This window comes from Eptesicus fuscus, chromosome 23 (genome assembly GCF_027574615.1).
Source record: "Eptesicus fuscus isolate TK198812 chromosome 23, DD_ASM_mEF_20220401, whole genome shotgun sequence".
In the NCBI taxonomy this organism is placed as follows: Eukaryota; Metazoa; Chordata; class Mammalia; order Chiroptera; family Vespertilionidae; genus Eptesicus; species Eptesicus fuscus.
The window spans coordinates 17777633-17792520 of NC_072495.1; the positions used below are offsets into that span (position 1 = coordinate 17777633).

Genomic DNA, 14888 nt, shown 5'->3' on the forward strand with positions numbered 1-14888 from the left:
GTAGTAGTGTTTTTTAATAAACCATACCATGTATATGTATATATACACATAGATACATATATATTATATATGTATTGTTGTGGATTGTAGTTATTTATTAAAGAACAAAGACCAGCCCTGGCTGGTTTGTTCAGTGGTTAGAGCTGTTGGCTAGTGGACTGAAGGGTCTCAGGTTCGATTCCAGTCAAGGGCATGTTACTGTGGTTGCAGGCTTGATCCCTGGCCCTGGTTGGGGCGCATGCAGGAGGCAACCAGTCAATGTGTTTCTCTCTCATCAATATTTCTCTCTCTGTCTCTCCCCTTCCCTTCCACTCTCTCTAAAAATCCTCGGGTGGGGATTAACAACAACAAAAAGAAGAAAAGACCATTTGGGAGTTTTTAACTATAAAATACATAAAATGAATTTAACAAGGTGGTTGTCATTTGTTTTTAATCCAAAGTATAATGGTTTAGAATTTGCCAATGGTTGCCATGCTGTCACCTGCTTTTTATTGATTTGCTTTTATGGAGTATCTGAATTCAAATAAAAATGGCATGTTATTATACAGAATAATTGTAGATGGCTGTAAATCATCAAAGGAAGAAAGTTTTAGCACAAGGAATAGGATAGTTTTGATTACTCCAGGGGGAGGAAAAGATTAGATGGATTTGAAGAAAATCCGTGTTCAGGGAAGGCTACAAGCACTGGTACAGAGACATCACAGAGATGTCCAGGAAAACTAGTTGAAATTGGGAGGACTAAGTCACTGAACATGCATCTTTGGAAAAATGCCTGGCTCCGTCTTTGACATGACAGGCATTCAGGTGCTACAGTGAATTGGCAGTGAGAATCGTCCAGGCTTGTGAACTTGAAGGAAATAACAAGGTTCTCAGAGCAACAGAGGAATACTCAGGCTTGCTCCAGAGAAGTTTGCAAGGAAGAAAAGCCCCCTTTCTGTACTTCACTAGATATTTTTTAATATATATTTTTATTGATTTCAAAGTGGATGGGAGAGGGAGAGAGAAACATCAATGATGAGAGAGAGTCATCGATCGGCTGCCTTCTGCATGCCCCACACTGGGGATCAAGCCCGCAACCCGGGCATGTGCCCTGACTGGGAATCGAACCAGGACCACCTGGTTCATAGGTCGAAGCTCCACCACTGAGCCACACCAGCCAGTCATACTTCACTAGATTTTGAGAAGCTTCAGCCACTCTCTCCCATAAAGGGAGCATTCCAAAAGGGCTTCTATGATCTAGATATGTATGTTTATAACAACATTTGCGTCTCTTCTTTCTTCTCTATTTTCATATTTGGTCAGGAACAGACTTCCAATTTGTACTATTATGCCTATAGAAAATAGGGGTATTAGTGTACCTTTCATTGTGGCTGCTTTTGACTGCCATTTAGGAAGCGATCGAACAGCAGTTGGGGATCTCTTAGGACAGTTTGAGACTCTTTCCCTTTTTATTAGGGCTGTTTTGTTTATATGCCATCTCCCTACCACATCAAGCCTCCACACAGTTGAGGTGTTTGAGGACTTGTGACCCATTCATCTTGTTATCACTGGAGCCTAATATATACTTCATCTGTTCTGGTTGTTACTATTATCATTTGTCTTTAGGAGACCTTTGGATTTTGGTCTGTGGGGGTCAGAAGCCTGGGAGAGGGTTTTTGTTTGATTGGTTGTTTCAGTCAGACATGAACATACAAGTGAATCTAAAGAGTTGGGGGTGGAGGAGAGTGTCTCCCTATGTGTGTCCACCTTCTCCTGGTCCAGCAATTGGATAAAGTAAGAACTTCGGCTCTTGGCACCTTACTCACATAATCAATCTTTTTAAGAAGTAATGTCTCAGGGTCCTTTTTTCTGTCTAATTCCTGTTCCTTACTTTACTTGTAACCGCTTGTCTCTTGAGCTAGCCTGGCCTCTTCAGACAGCTTTTGTGGCTCTCACCCACTTAACTCTTGTCAACTTGAGGATTTCTCAATCCTCAAGGAACCATGTGAGTACATGCTGCGTCACCAGGAACGCTTGCTAGTCTTCATGATGGAAGAAAGGAAAGTGCATTTATGTTATTTCATTATTATTTTTTTGTTCATCTTGTTAATCCTCACCTGAGGGTATTTTTTTCCATTGACTTTTTTTTTTTTTCCCAGAGAGAGTGGAAGAGAGGGGCTTCCACTGTAGACAATGTGTGGGGAGGGGAGAGAGAGACAGAAAAAGAGAGAGAGAGACAGACAGACAGACATGCAGACATGGGTTGGTTGCCTGCCACACTCGGGGGCTGGGAATGAAGCCTGCAACCCAGGTACTTGCCCCTGATGGGGTTCTATTCCCCTTTGATGCTCTAGCTGACACTAACCACTGGGCAACACTGGTCAGAGGGAAAGTGCATTTAAATGGCATCTACAGGTGAAAGAAAAAAATCATTCAGGTCATGTCTTTCTTAGCGCAGTGTTAACTGAAGATTCAGTACAGCACGTCCAGTAGAAATAAATGCAAGGCGCATGTGTAATGTAAATTTTTTCTAGTTAGCATTTTCTTTAAAAGCAAAAAATAGATGAAATTGGTTTTAACAACATGTTATTTAACTCGTAGCTGATATATTATTTCTACATATATAATCATATTATAAAATCAACATGTAATATACTTAATGAGAAACTGGACGTTTTTCAATTTACACACTGAATCTTTGAAGTTGAGCATATATTTACCTTTATAGCCACATCTCAATTTGGATCTAATCTTCATGGGAAATGCTTGATCCGGTAGACTCACCTTCTGTCTGTACTCAGACTGTTTCCTCTCCTCTCGTGTCTCCTGGGCTCAGAGTGGCCTTGTTTCTGTCACTTTCACCACATTGAAGTGACTAGTGCTCCATAACCTTGGGAAATCGTGGGCTGGCATTTCAGTTGGTACTGCTTCATCTCCTGGTTTTTCTCCCTCAGCAATGGACTTTCTGTACACCTTAGTGCTGATAGTTCTTTTTTAAAAAAATATATATTTTTTATTCTAGAGAGAGGATGGGAGAGGGATAGAGAGATAGAAACATTGATAAGAGAGAAACATCAGCCCTGGCCAGTTTGGCTCAGTGGATAGAGCATCGGCCTGCGGACTCAGGGGTCCCAGGTTTGGTTCCGGTCAAGGGCGTGTACCTTGGTTGCGGGTACATCCCCAGTGGGGGGTATGCAGGAGGCAGCTGATCGATGTTTCTCTCATCGATGTTTCTCTCGCATCGATGTTTCTGGCTCTCTATCCCTCTCCCTTACTCTCTGTAAAAAAATCAATTAAAAAATATATTTAAAAAGAAAAAGAGAGAGAGAAACATCAGTCAGCTGCCTCCTGCGTGCTCCCCTACTGGGGATCGAGCCCAAAACCTGGCATGTGCCCTAAATGGGAATCAAACTGGTGACATTTTGGTTCATGGGTTGACACTCAACCACTGACCCATACCATCTGGGCAAATGTTGATATTTCTTATGGTTCTGTCCTCCATTTCAACTGCAGTCTCCCCAGATGATCCTACCTAATCTCTGGGTTTAAAATTCTTTCAGCTTGTTACTGAATTGCAAGTTCATAATTCCAGCCCATAATTAATTGCAAATTCATAATTCCAGCTCTGGAGTTCCTGACCTATATCTTTGTCTGGGAAATATCTCCACTATTGCCACTTGAATAACCTTTGAGTACTCAAAATCCAGTGCACCCACATCTGAAACCTGACATCTGACCACCTCCCAGCCCGTGGGGCGGAGGACTGCATTCTCCTGTGAGCCTCGTGTTACGTGACTTTTCAGGCTGTGTACATGGATTCACTTGGCAAAAAAATCCAAACTTGCCATACTGCATATGCTTCTTTTTAAAGTTTAATTTGGCATTCATTATCGATCTACTTTGGTGTAAATGATTACCGTTTATTCTAGGTGCTGTTTCCAGATACTGTGTTTAGACAACAGATGAGGGTCTCCCTTTGAGGACTGACTTACATTCTAATGGAGGGAGCTGGACAGTGCAGGTAGTTTCAGATTGCTGGGGGGCGGAGGGGGACAGTGAGGGGGGGGGAAGGCAGCCATGTCTTGGGGACTGTCCTCAGGAAGGCCCCTCAGGTCCTGAAAGGTGAGACTGTGTCTGTCTCCTCAGGAAGAGCAGGGGAGGGGAGTTCTAGGTGGAGAAACTTGAGGTTGGAAAGACCCTGGCTGGTGTGTGGACACAAGGACTCAGAGCGGGTGGTGCTGAGCACAGGGTTGGGCGATGGAGTGAGGCAGGGGTCACTGGTAAAGGGTAGGAATCCCTTGGACTCAGAAGAGTGATGTGTGCTGAGATCATTCAGAATGCGTGTGAGAACAGATCCTAGAGGGCAGGAGTGTGGCCGCCGCTCCCCAGAGGCCACCTGACAAGGAGAACAGTAGTGCTGTTGTACTTTCCACTGTGGGGGTGTGTGCGCGCACATTTACATCCTTCTTAGTCATTCTTTTTACTTGACTGTAGCTTTTCTTCTCCTTTATGCATTTACTTAGTAGTTAGGGGGCTTGATCCTAGGGAGGCCCTGAGCGGGTCTGCCTACGGCTGGCCTGTAGCGTGTGGGTTCTTCACAGCACGAGTCCAGTGACTGTGAGAGTACGTTGTTAAAGCTGGGGACAGTGAAATAGGGGAGGGCTTAGCATAAAAGAAGCGACAGGAGAGCCTAGGCGGTTGCTTTGGCTCACTGGGAAGTCAGAGAAAAGGCGGCCTCGGAGACAAGGTCAGGGGGTTCGCCTGGGATGAGCTGCTGTTACCCATCGCTCCCCTGGCTGCAAGTCTCCTGGAGTCCCTTTGAGTTTAGGAGATGCACGCCTGCGGAGGGAAGAAGAGGGGGGAGGGGAAAGTGCTGGCATGTTCCTGCGGGGGTGGGGCGGGGGGAGGAGAGTGCTTGCTGGGTCCTTTGCTTTGTTTTGAGGGTTTTGAAAGGCTGGGAGTTTAGGGGAGAATTTCGATAGAACAGTCATCAGCTTTTCCAGGTGTACCCTTTTAGGGTCGTAATCTCCACTGATTGGTCAGTTCCAGGGCAGGGGTCATGAGCCATTGCAGCTGGTCCTGGCATCACCCACCTGGTTTTGCTGCTTTTCTGGGCCTGGAGCTAAAGTACAACTGAGGCCTAGATGTTATCTCTAGGGAGGTGACCTTCTGGATCTGGCTGTAAATTGCTTGGCCAGTCTGTTCAGCTGTCTTAGTTTCCCCATTCTACTCGCCAAGGAATTTTCCCAGCTTCTGACTATCTATCCTGCCTCAGTGGCAGCATGCAACACACATACTGACCAGCAGCTCATACTAGCTTTATTACTTTATTTTTAAAATTGCTGGTAATTACAATAATGCACATGGATGGGCATGGGTCCCAGACAGGAAGCATTATTGTCTGCAAGCAGATCTGGAGTGAGCTGATAATACAGCCTGTATTTACTTTCAGATTTAGATGCTGTGTAAATCATAGGAAAGATGCCTTTTGACTGCTTTGAACTAGGAGAGGGTGGGCACTTTCATATTTTTGTTATTTTTACGGTTGTTTTGTTGGATATTAGTAGTTAAAAGTGAGCTCTAGCCCGTTTGGCTCAGTGGGTAGAGGGTCAGCCTGTGGACCGAAGGGTCCCGGGTTTGATTCTGGTCAAGGGTACATACCTAGGTTGCAAGCTTCATCCCAGGCCCTGGTCAGGGGCATGTGCAGGAGGCAGCCAATCCAGCCAATCTATGTGTCTCTCTCACATCAATGTTTCTCTCTCTCTGTCTCTACTCCTCCCGTCCACTCTCGCTAAAAATCAATGGAAAAATATCCTCACGTGAGGATTGACAAAATAAATAAATAAAATAAAGAAGTTAAAAGTGAGTTGTGACATCAAGATTGGTATCCGACTATTGCTTGTACCTGGTAAACATGGTGAAACATTTAGCAGAATAGCATGTAGAAATTGCTACTTGTGTTTTAAAATAGAAATTTGCCTCTTTCTGCCCTGTGAAAGTCATTTGGCAAATTGTCTTATTTTGTACTTGTAAACAAAGATAAGGGTTATTCACTTAAGAGTTTCTGCCCTTTCTCGCCTTTTGGCATCACAGAACCTTAGAGAGTTTATAATAAGCCTTTGGTTTTCATGGGCTAGTAAAAACTAAGGAAAAAATTTTAGAAAGGTAAGGTTGTCAATTCTTCATATACAGAATATTATTTTAAAACAGACTACCCATTCACTATTGCGGTCATTTTATGAAAAACATTTGAAAGCAAAAGGTGGAAAGGAAGTAATGGTGGAAAGGAAGAATTCAGGACAGTCATTTCTCAAGAGAGAACAGTTAGCAGTTCTGTTGTCCTCTAATCGTGTGTGCACACAAATGCACTCTAGACCTTCTTCTTCAGGAGGCCCGGAGACCTGTTGCAGACCTTCCTAGCCCCCTAGTGAATGCCAGGGAACCCCTGCTTTAACAGCAATAGAAACCATTCTGCACATTAAAACATGAACCTTTTCAGCTGCATGGGTTTGTTTTCTTTCCCTGGATATATTAAAAGGAAAGGGATCCAGTAGAATTGAGATCTCTGACATTGGCCTTTTGTGTTTGTGGTTGTAACTTTTTTTTTTTTTTAGTTGATTTTAGAGGGAAGGAGGAATAAAGGGAGAGAGAGAAACATCGATGTGAGAGACACATTGGTTGCCTCTGTGTATGTGCCCTGACTAGGAATCCAACCCACTGAGCCACCTGGCCAGGGCAGTAGTGGTAACATCTTGAAGTCAGATAGAGCTCTGCAGCCAAAGCAGTCATGTTGGATAGTTTCCCAACGTAACCTTGGTAAATTCACTAGGTTGAGTATTTATTTTAGTGAAATGGGTCTGTCTGAATACTTCTTTAAAAGGTGTAAGTTATTACATTTCAAGTACATGAAATTTTGAAATATGCTAAAAAAAAATTACCTAATTTTTAATGGCTGTGAAATTGCATTTCATAAACACAGTATCACAGAGCTTCAGATCAACCAGAAGTATGTTTATAATTTCTGATTATATTGCCAGGTTTGTGCTTGGAATTCCACAGAAAACCTCCCATCAGTTGTATTTCTATTGTCTGTGACTCAATAGTAATGATTTAGAATGAACGTATTTAATTATTAATATTTAATCAGCAATACTTCTGGGTGTTTTTTAACTTGAGTCATTTTACCCTTTGAAGGTTTAGAAAGCGCATCCCTATATAAACTCCCCCAGGCTTGCACACACTTTATTTAGTACATTCGTAGTAAATAATTTTTTAAGTAATACTGGCCCTTGAGTTCAAAGGTTAAGCCCAAGTTCACACCATTAAGATCATCTTATATTAATGCTCAAGCCTCCTGGCTTTTTGACCTCTGCTCAAAGTATGACAGATTGCTGCTTAGCTTTGGAATCATGCAGAATCTCATTCAAGGAAGCCTCTTTGTTTTCCAGCCGTGTTTCTTAGATATCAGGAGTTTTTGGAAAGTGGAGTTCTGTCCGTTGTAATGTGAACCAAATTCCAAAGTTAATATTGTAGGTGTCATTTATTGTAATATCTAAATTTTGGGTAATGCCGTATTTAGATTGCACACAAGTGATAGCTAAGATCAAGAGAGTGAGGAAATAACTTCCATGAGGTAGCATAGCTCAGTGGTCGGCAAACTGCGGCTCGTGAGCCACATGTGGCTCTTTGGCCTCTTGAGTGTGGCTCTTCCACAAAATACCACGGCCTGGGCGAGTCTATTTTGAAGAAGTGGCGTTAGAAGAAGTTTAAGTTTAAAAAATTTGGCTCTCAAAAGAAATTTCCATCGTTGTACTGTTGATATTTGGCTCTGTTGACTAATCAGTTTGCTGACCACTGGCCTAGCTGGTAAGAAGAGGGAATATCCCTTAAGAAGACTCACTTAGAGAAATAATTTGCATAGTGCTTTTTTTTTAAAATCACAACAGTGACTTAATAATCGAAAGCCAGACCGGATCCAGGAAGCTAGCAAGCCAGCAGCTCCCGGTGATTTTCCTTTAAATAAATAGGGCAGCATTAAAATATTCATGTAAACATTTGGCACCTGAATTCCCACAAAATGAAATGTGGAGTATTATTGCAGCCTGCTCTAGGCATGTTCCGTTTAATCTGTAAAAAAGCAATGTGCAGTCCTTTAACCCCATTTCATGCTCTCCTGGCTTTGGGGATGACTGGCCACGTCAGGATCTCACGTGTTCTTTCGTCCCTGGGTGCCCGTGGGTTAAGCCCCAGTTCTGTGCAGTGGTAGGCTCACATTTGAGTGCTTGCTCTGAGGTCAGCATTGTGCTTAGTGCATTATCTTCATTTAATCCCCACAGCAAGCCTGGGAGCAGTGTGTATGTTAGCAGCCCTGCTGTACAGATAAAGCAGCACATTGCACACTTCTGAGATCAGAAGTGGGATGAGCAGACGCCTGATGGTTGGACAGGGCACGTCCTTAGTGTCATCCTACCTGTGGGAATCGGTTTTTTTAGGATTCCTATTTTACTATGGGACATTGGAAAGAAACAGGAGCCAGTAAAAAAACTTTAGAATTTTAGGTCCATAAACACTGTTCTGCATCTTTTTTTTTTTTTAATATAAAAGTACTGGATGTGTTTTTCAATAACTTCTTTTATAAAAGACTTCCTGCTCATCCCAGAGACACGTGCGTAAAGACAGACCTCACGTAAAGCTTGGTGCTTGGACCCTGACCAGTGTAATCCAGATGGACAACTTAACGGGGCCCTGTCAGAAGCCTAAGAGACCGTCTAAAACACTTCTAGTCTTGGCAGTGATACCTCATTTATGCTTTAATATTAGAGCTCTAATAAAAGCAGGGATTATTTGTATAAATTACTGCCTATGAAAATCATACATAATAGCTGCTATATGTCAATGGAAGGATATTGACCTTTTATATTTGGAATTTTTCTCTCCTAACTCTAATTCACCAGCTTCTAATTAGAAGTTCAAATGTAAAAAGAGGTCAGTGATTTTCAACCGGTGTGATGAAAACTCACTTTTAAGAATAGGTTTTGCTTCGTTTGCTGGAAAACGCTTGATAAGAATCCTGTTATTTTATTCAATGGCGGGTTAAAGTGTTTGAAGCTTGGATCTTTTAATTGAAAGCTTCACTTCTGTACAGTTGATGAAGATACTTTGAAGGCTCCAAACTCTAGGCACCCCTTTGACAGTAACAAGAGTGGACTTTCTTATGTCTTAGGCTCTGAGCAGAACTGTAATTGTCCTCCCATTGGAGAGAAATAAGACTTAATGTTTGTACACATGGGATCTTACCACGTTAGAATATATGCTCATGTGTTCAGAATAAAACAGTATGTTTTTTTAGGTATTGTGCCTGCTCTGATTATACTTACTCTTTGTCCTTCTCTTTTGACAAATTGAATCCATGTAATCATGATTGAAATTCAGGCAGGCAATGAACAGGATTAAAAAACCAAAACCAGTTTATTTTGAACTGATTTTAGAGTTTTTTTAAAAAGTTGCAAAAATACTACAGAGAGCCCCCTATATCCTTAGCTCACCTCCCTTAATATTAACATCTGATATAACCACAGTGCAGCTATCAAAATGCGGGATTAACATTGGTACAGTGCTGTTAACAGATTTACAGCCCTGAGTCCAGTAACTCCTCCGGTTCTCCCATTAAGGTCCTGTCCCTGTTTCAGGCTCCCCCTTTGCATTTACTTGTCATTTCTCCTTAGTCTTTTCCAGTCTGTAAGTCCCTCTGTCTTGCCCAACTCTCTTTCCTGTTGGTATTCTTCTTCTTTTTTTTTTTAAATATATTTTATTGATTTTTTACAGAGAGGAAGAGAGAGGGATAGAGAGTTAGAAACATGGATGAGAGAGAAACATCGATCAGCTGCCTCTTGCACACCCCCCACTGGGGATGTGCCCGCAACCAAGGTACATGCCCTTGACCGGAATCGAACCTGGGACCCTTGAGTCCGCAGGCCGACGCTCCATCCACTGAGCCAAACCGGTTTCGGCTCCTGTTGGTATTCTTAAGTGTCTTATTGCTGGTAAGGTTAATGTTGGTGCCTCCACTGTGAAGTAATTTCTTTCCCTTTTTGTAGTTAATAAATATCTTGGAGACCTATCTTCACACTATGGATTTTGAGTCATTTTAATGTACCAATCACTAGCATGCAGATAGTAAATAGATGTTGCAAAGGTGCTTACCATTGCTGTATTGCTCAGTATTTATAAGAACTAGAACTGAGTTAACTTGACTTTCCAGGGTGAAGCTTGGACACCTGAGAGGCTGGCATGCAGCACCTTCCTGTCCAAGGAGACATGATTCACTCAATCATAGGATGGAACCCTCCTCTTTAGAAAGAAGCAGCTCCCTCCCCGGCAGGCACCCGCACAAACCCTAGAGCCAGATTAGGTTCTGGGGCAGTAGCTTCAGTGAGGGAGGAAGTAATGGGCTTGCTTATTTGCTTGGATTGGGATCGCTGCACCGGTCCTGCGTGGCTTTGTGAAAGGAGGCGGGGCTTAGCTGGGGGTGTGGGTGCAACTCTCCAGCGATGATTAAAGGGCTGGGGATAAGTTAGGTTCAGACTTAGAATTATTTATTGCCTTAAGCCATTTCAGGTTTTCAACCAAGTTACTAGAAACACTTTTTACCAAGTTGAATTTCTGTCCTTAAATAGCTAAACTCTCTTTCCTGATCCAAATTAATACAATGGGATTTCTCATTAAGAATGAATTATTAAGTAAAATGGAAGCACTGGGCTAGGACAGCAATTGATGTAATTTGTTTTCAAAGCCTTCAAAGTGCCGCAGCGTGCATAGATCACAGGCACTGGCTTAAGTGCCAAAGCAGGGGCATTAATTTCCTTTCCGAGTGGAGTCCAGGTTCACAGGATGTCAGAACTGCTGACTTGGCAGTGACGTCCCATTTGTAACATGTTAGATTAGGAACCAGATTGATTTATACGTTGATGTAATGGATCAAGGCACAGTGTGCGCTTAAGAAAATGGAGAGCCCATTAAATAAGAGCATTTTCAAAGTGAAGAAGTACAAACAAAAAAGATCCGATTATACTCTAGATAAGGTTGGGGTATGTTTGATTAGTTGATTTCTAGACATGGTCCACAGAGGCTTTTTATACCTTCTTGAGAGTCTCTTATGACCACAAGGATTAATCTTTCTGAACTCAAAAGTGAATCACTGCAGCGTATTAGCTGTCTGGAATGATTCCAGTTACTCTCCCTTTTCTTGGTGGTAACTGATGTGAGGGTGTCGCTGCTTAGCTGCCTCTTCCTGTTGCTTTAACCTCTGGTATTTTAGATTCTCTTTAGGGACGGGAATGCTGACCATCTCAGCACAGAGATCAAATGCACTTACCACTGCTGTATTGACCTCAGCGGTTGACCCGTACACTGAACATTTATGCAGTTGGAACCCTTGCGGTCTTTTCTCTAACAGCCATAATGAGTAACGCGTGGAACATAGTCTTCGGTGCCGATAAATAAATGGCTGCCTGCACAGTTCCCACCACTCCACAGCTGTGCCTTGGGTGACCTCACATAACTAACTGACCCTGTGTCTTACGTGTATTCATTTTTGGAATCTAAGAGGTAAATCCCCACCCCACCCCCACTCCCCACTTGAAAGATTGCACATCACACCCAGAACTCTATTTGTTTAATAGCTGTCTTTAATGTTAAGAATATACAAGGCCAGCCCTGGCCGTTGTGGCTCAGTTGATTGAGTGTTGTCCTATGCACCGAGAGTTCCATTCCCAGTTCCCAGTTCCATTCCCAGTCAGGGCACATGCCTGGGTTGCGGGCTGGATCCCCAGTGGGGGGCATGCAGGAGGCGGCTGATCGTAATCTAGGTTTCTAGCCATAATCCTTAGATACGGCTCCAAAAGAAGAAAGGCCACCACAAGAGGCATTTTGGTGCATGTCTTGAACTCATTGTGAGAATTAACACATTTGTCTTGGGCATCCTTTTACCATTTAATAAACACCATTAGTGTCCTTTTAAATGTTTTTTGCTTTCTTTGGGGGAAGTAGGACTCAACACCAATCTGTAGCTTCACATGCAGTTATACTGAAGGCATAGGATCTTCCTTCTACTTTAATAAGTGACTATCATCACAGGGTTACAGTCGATTCTAGTTCATAAAGTTGCAAATTGTTCTCCTGATTGGATTTAATAGGTAGTTTTCAACCCAGATTGATGTAGGCAACATTTTACTTCAAATTCCCTTTCTCCCAGATGTCCAACAAGTGTTAGTGCTTCATTCTCTTGTACTAGTGGAGAGATGGCTAATTTTCATAAGTATCACAGCAAAAGGTGTAGGATGGTAAATTTGTCCTGGAAAAAGATCATTAATGTATTTCAAAACCTAATGTAGGCTCCTGATGGGGAGGACCATTCATGTCTATGTCGTCCATCAGCATAGATAAGTAAGAATTGCTTGGAAAGCACACATTTTCCATGTACTCAAGCCAGGTCTACCTTTCAGTTATAGAAAACCATTTTATGTTAATTTCTCTCTTTAAAAAGAACAGTAGAATAGCCCTGGCCAGGTAGCTCAGTTGGTTAGAATCCCAATACACCAAAGTTGTGGGTTCAATTCTCGGTCAGGGCATATACAAGAATCAACCAGTGAATGCATAAATGAGTGGAACAACAAATCTTTCTCTCTCTTCCTTTCTCTCTCTGAAAAATATAGACCAATATAATCAAGCAATTTAACCCTACTCCCCCCTCCCCAATCCAAGTTTTAACATTTTTTAAAAAGCTATTTAGTTTTTATTTTGAAAGAACTTCCTCTAGGAAAGACCACAGAACTCTACTGTGGATACAGCCATCAGTGTTGGCATATTTCTGGATGTTGGGATGCCTGTGCTTTTTTCCTACTGCCAGAGACTTTGCAGGAGCCTTACTGTCCTCATGCCTGGATGTTATTTCTCACTTGTAACTTATGCGTTGTTAATGGCTGTGATCTTTTGCAAAGAAGAGAATGCTAGCCAAAAAAAAAAAAAAAGACTTTCTGCAATAGTTGATTATTTTTAACTAACACAAGGTAAAACTGTTCATGAAATCCCTTTTAGTGTTCTGTTTCCATGAATGACACCATCACTTCTTAAGTAACACTAGCCAGATTTGTCATCTTCCTCTTCCTTATCCCCCTGGCTAATCCGTCACCAAGTCTTGCTTGTTTTGCTCTCTGTGATCTCTTGAATCTGTCTCTCCATCACCCTCCTTTAGCCCAAGCTATCATGGCTCACATTTGGACTGTGCAACTCCAGCTTCCTGAGCCATTGCCCTGCATATACTCTGGGTTCCTTTCAGTCTGTTCTTCACCCTCAACCAGAGAAAGCATCAGAGCTGCATTTTGAACATACTAACTTTGTGCTTACAACCTCTCCACACTTCCAGGGATAAAGACCAAAGTCCTTTCTTGGTCTACAGACTGCCCAGTCTGTCCCTGTATGCTCCCCTCGCACCTGTTCCACTCTCCACTTCCTCTCACTTAAAGTGTTCTAAGCGCTGCTCTACTCAGGTGCCATTCTCTTCAGGAAGATTTCCTGATCATCTCATCCGAGCCCTGGGCCGATTCCCTTTTTATATGCTTCTTCAATGCTGTGTTCTTTTCCTCCTTAGGATGTCTGGGCATGTGACCACGCTTTTTGGGTGTATGCACTGCTGCTCTAGACCGCAAGCCCCGTGAGAGCAGGGGTCATAGCTCTGCTCGCCCTGGTGTCCTAAGCACTTAGCTTGTTGATTTGCATAATAGTAGCTGCTCAGTAAAATTTGTGTAAGTGAATTGAATAAAATTACTGGAACTTTAGACATGTTATGCTTTTGTGGTTCGATATATTAAGGAACAGAAAGTAGATTTGCTTTGTAATAGAGGAGACTGCGGTTATGTTATAGGTTCCCAGTCAGAAGTATCCAGATGGGGAGTGGGGGCTAAATTTCCCATTGATCTTTCACTCTGATCATGTACATCCAGAGGTCATTTTTATTCTGGGTTAGCTCCTGGGGAAGGGATTTTGTTTATGACAACAGTTACAGTGAAAATTTTTAGAAGATCAGTTCTACTGTCACAGACAACTGAATATGACTGCCTTGGTGTGGCCTTTTTGCAGTAAACGTGTCTTTTGCCCCCCTTTCGTAGGCTCTTGCAGCCAATGCTGGAACAGGATTTGCTGTCGCCGAGCCTCAGATTGCAATGTTTTGTGGAAAGTTAAATATGCACGTGAACATTCAGACTGGGGAATGGGAACCGGACCCATCCGGCACCAAGAGCTGCTTTGGAACAAAAGAAGAAGTTCTTCAGTACTGTCAGGAGGTAAGAGTGTTGCCAGAAACTTAAAACCGCTTTGTTTCTGGGTCAAATTTGAGCCTCTTTGCCTTAGAAACGGATATTCTATCATTCTTTTCTTTTGACCGAAGACTAAGTGGCTAAAGACTGGGGCACCGGGCCTTGGTTTCTAAGCTGTGAGGCGACGAGACTTCTCGAAGGCTTTTGCCTTTGTGTGCTGTGAACCGCAGTGCTCTGAGGAAGGAGTACTGCAGAAGGAACACTGTACAGCCTGCTCCTCTCGGCTTCCACTTGTCATAGGAAGACGCGAAGCAAACATGTCATGTGTGTGCTTGTGGTTTCCACTTGCTGTAAATGATCATCTCAAGTCTGATTCAACTTGGTTTTGGGTTAAAACTTGACCTAGAAAAGGATATAAGAGGTTTGAATGCACTTCTTACTTACCAAGACTGGTATATAGGGCCAGGGTCCAAGCATTGTTCTGTAATTTTACTAACAGACGCTTCCATGGACTTGCCTCTTAAATGTTTTAATTCATGAACTCAGCTACTTACACGTACCCTACAAGCATCCTTTATGTCTAACAGATTTATTGGG

The 14888-nt window shown here is 42.6% G+C and overlaps 1 protein-coding gene across 4 annotated transcripts in view; it reads left to right on the plus strand.

The window, feature by feature from the left end:
- The window catches only part of APLP2 (amyloid beta precursor like protein 2), a 59190-nt gene that overhangs the window by 13179 nt on the left and 31123 nt on the right, over positions 1–14888 (plus strand). For all 4 annotated transcript variants that reach the window (XM_008142535.3, XM_028146893.2, XM_028146892.2 and 1 more), the window contains exon 2: positions 14145–14318. In XM_008142535.3, the coding sequence (XP_008140757.2) occupies positions 14145–14318 (174 nt within the window). The remainder of the gene's footprint in view (positions 1–14144; positions 14319–14888) is intronic.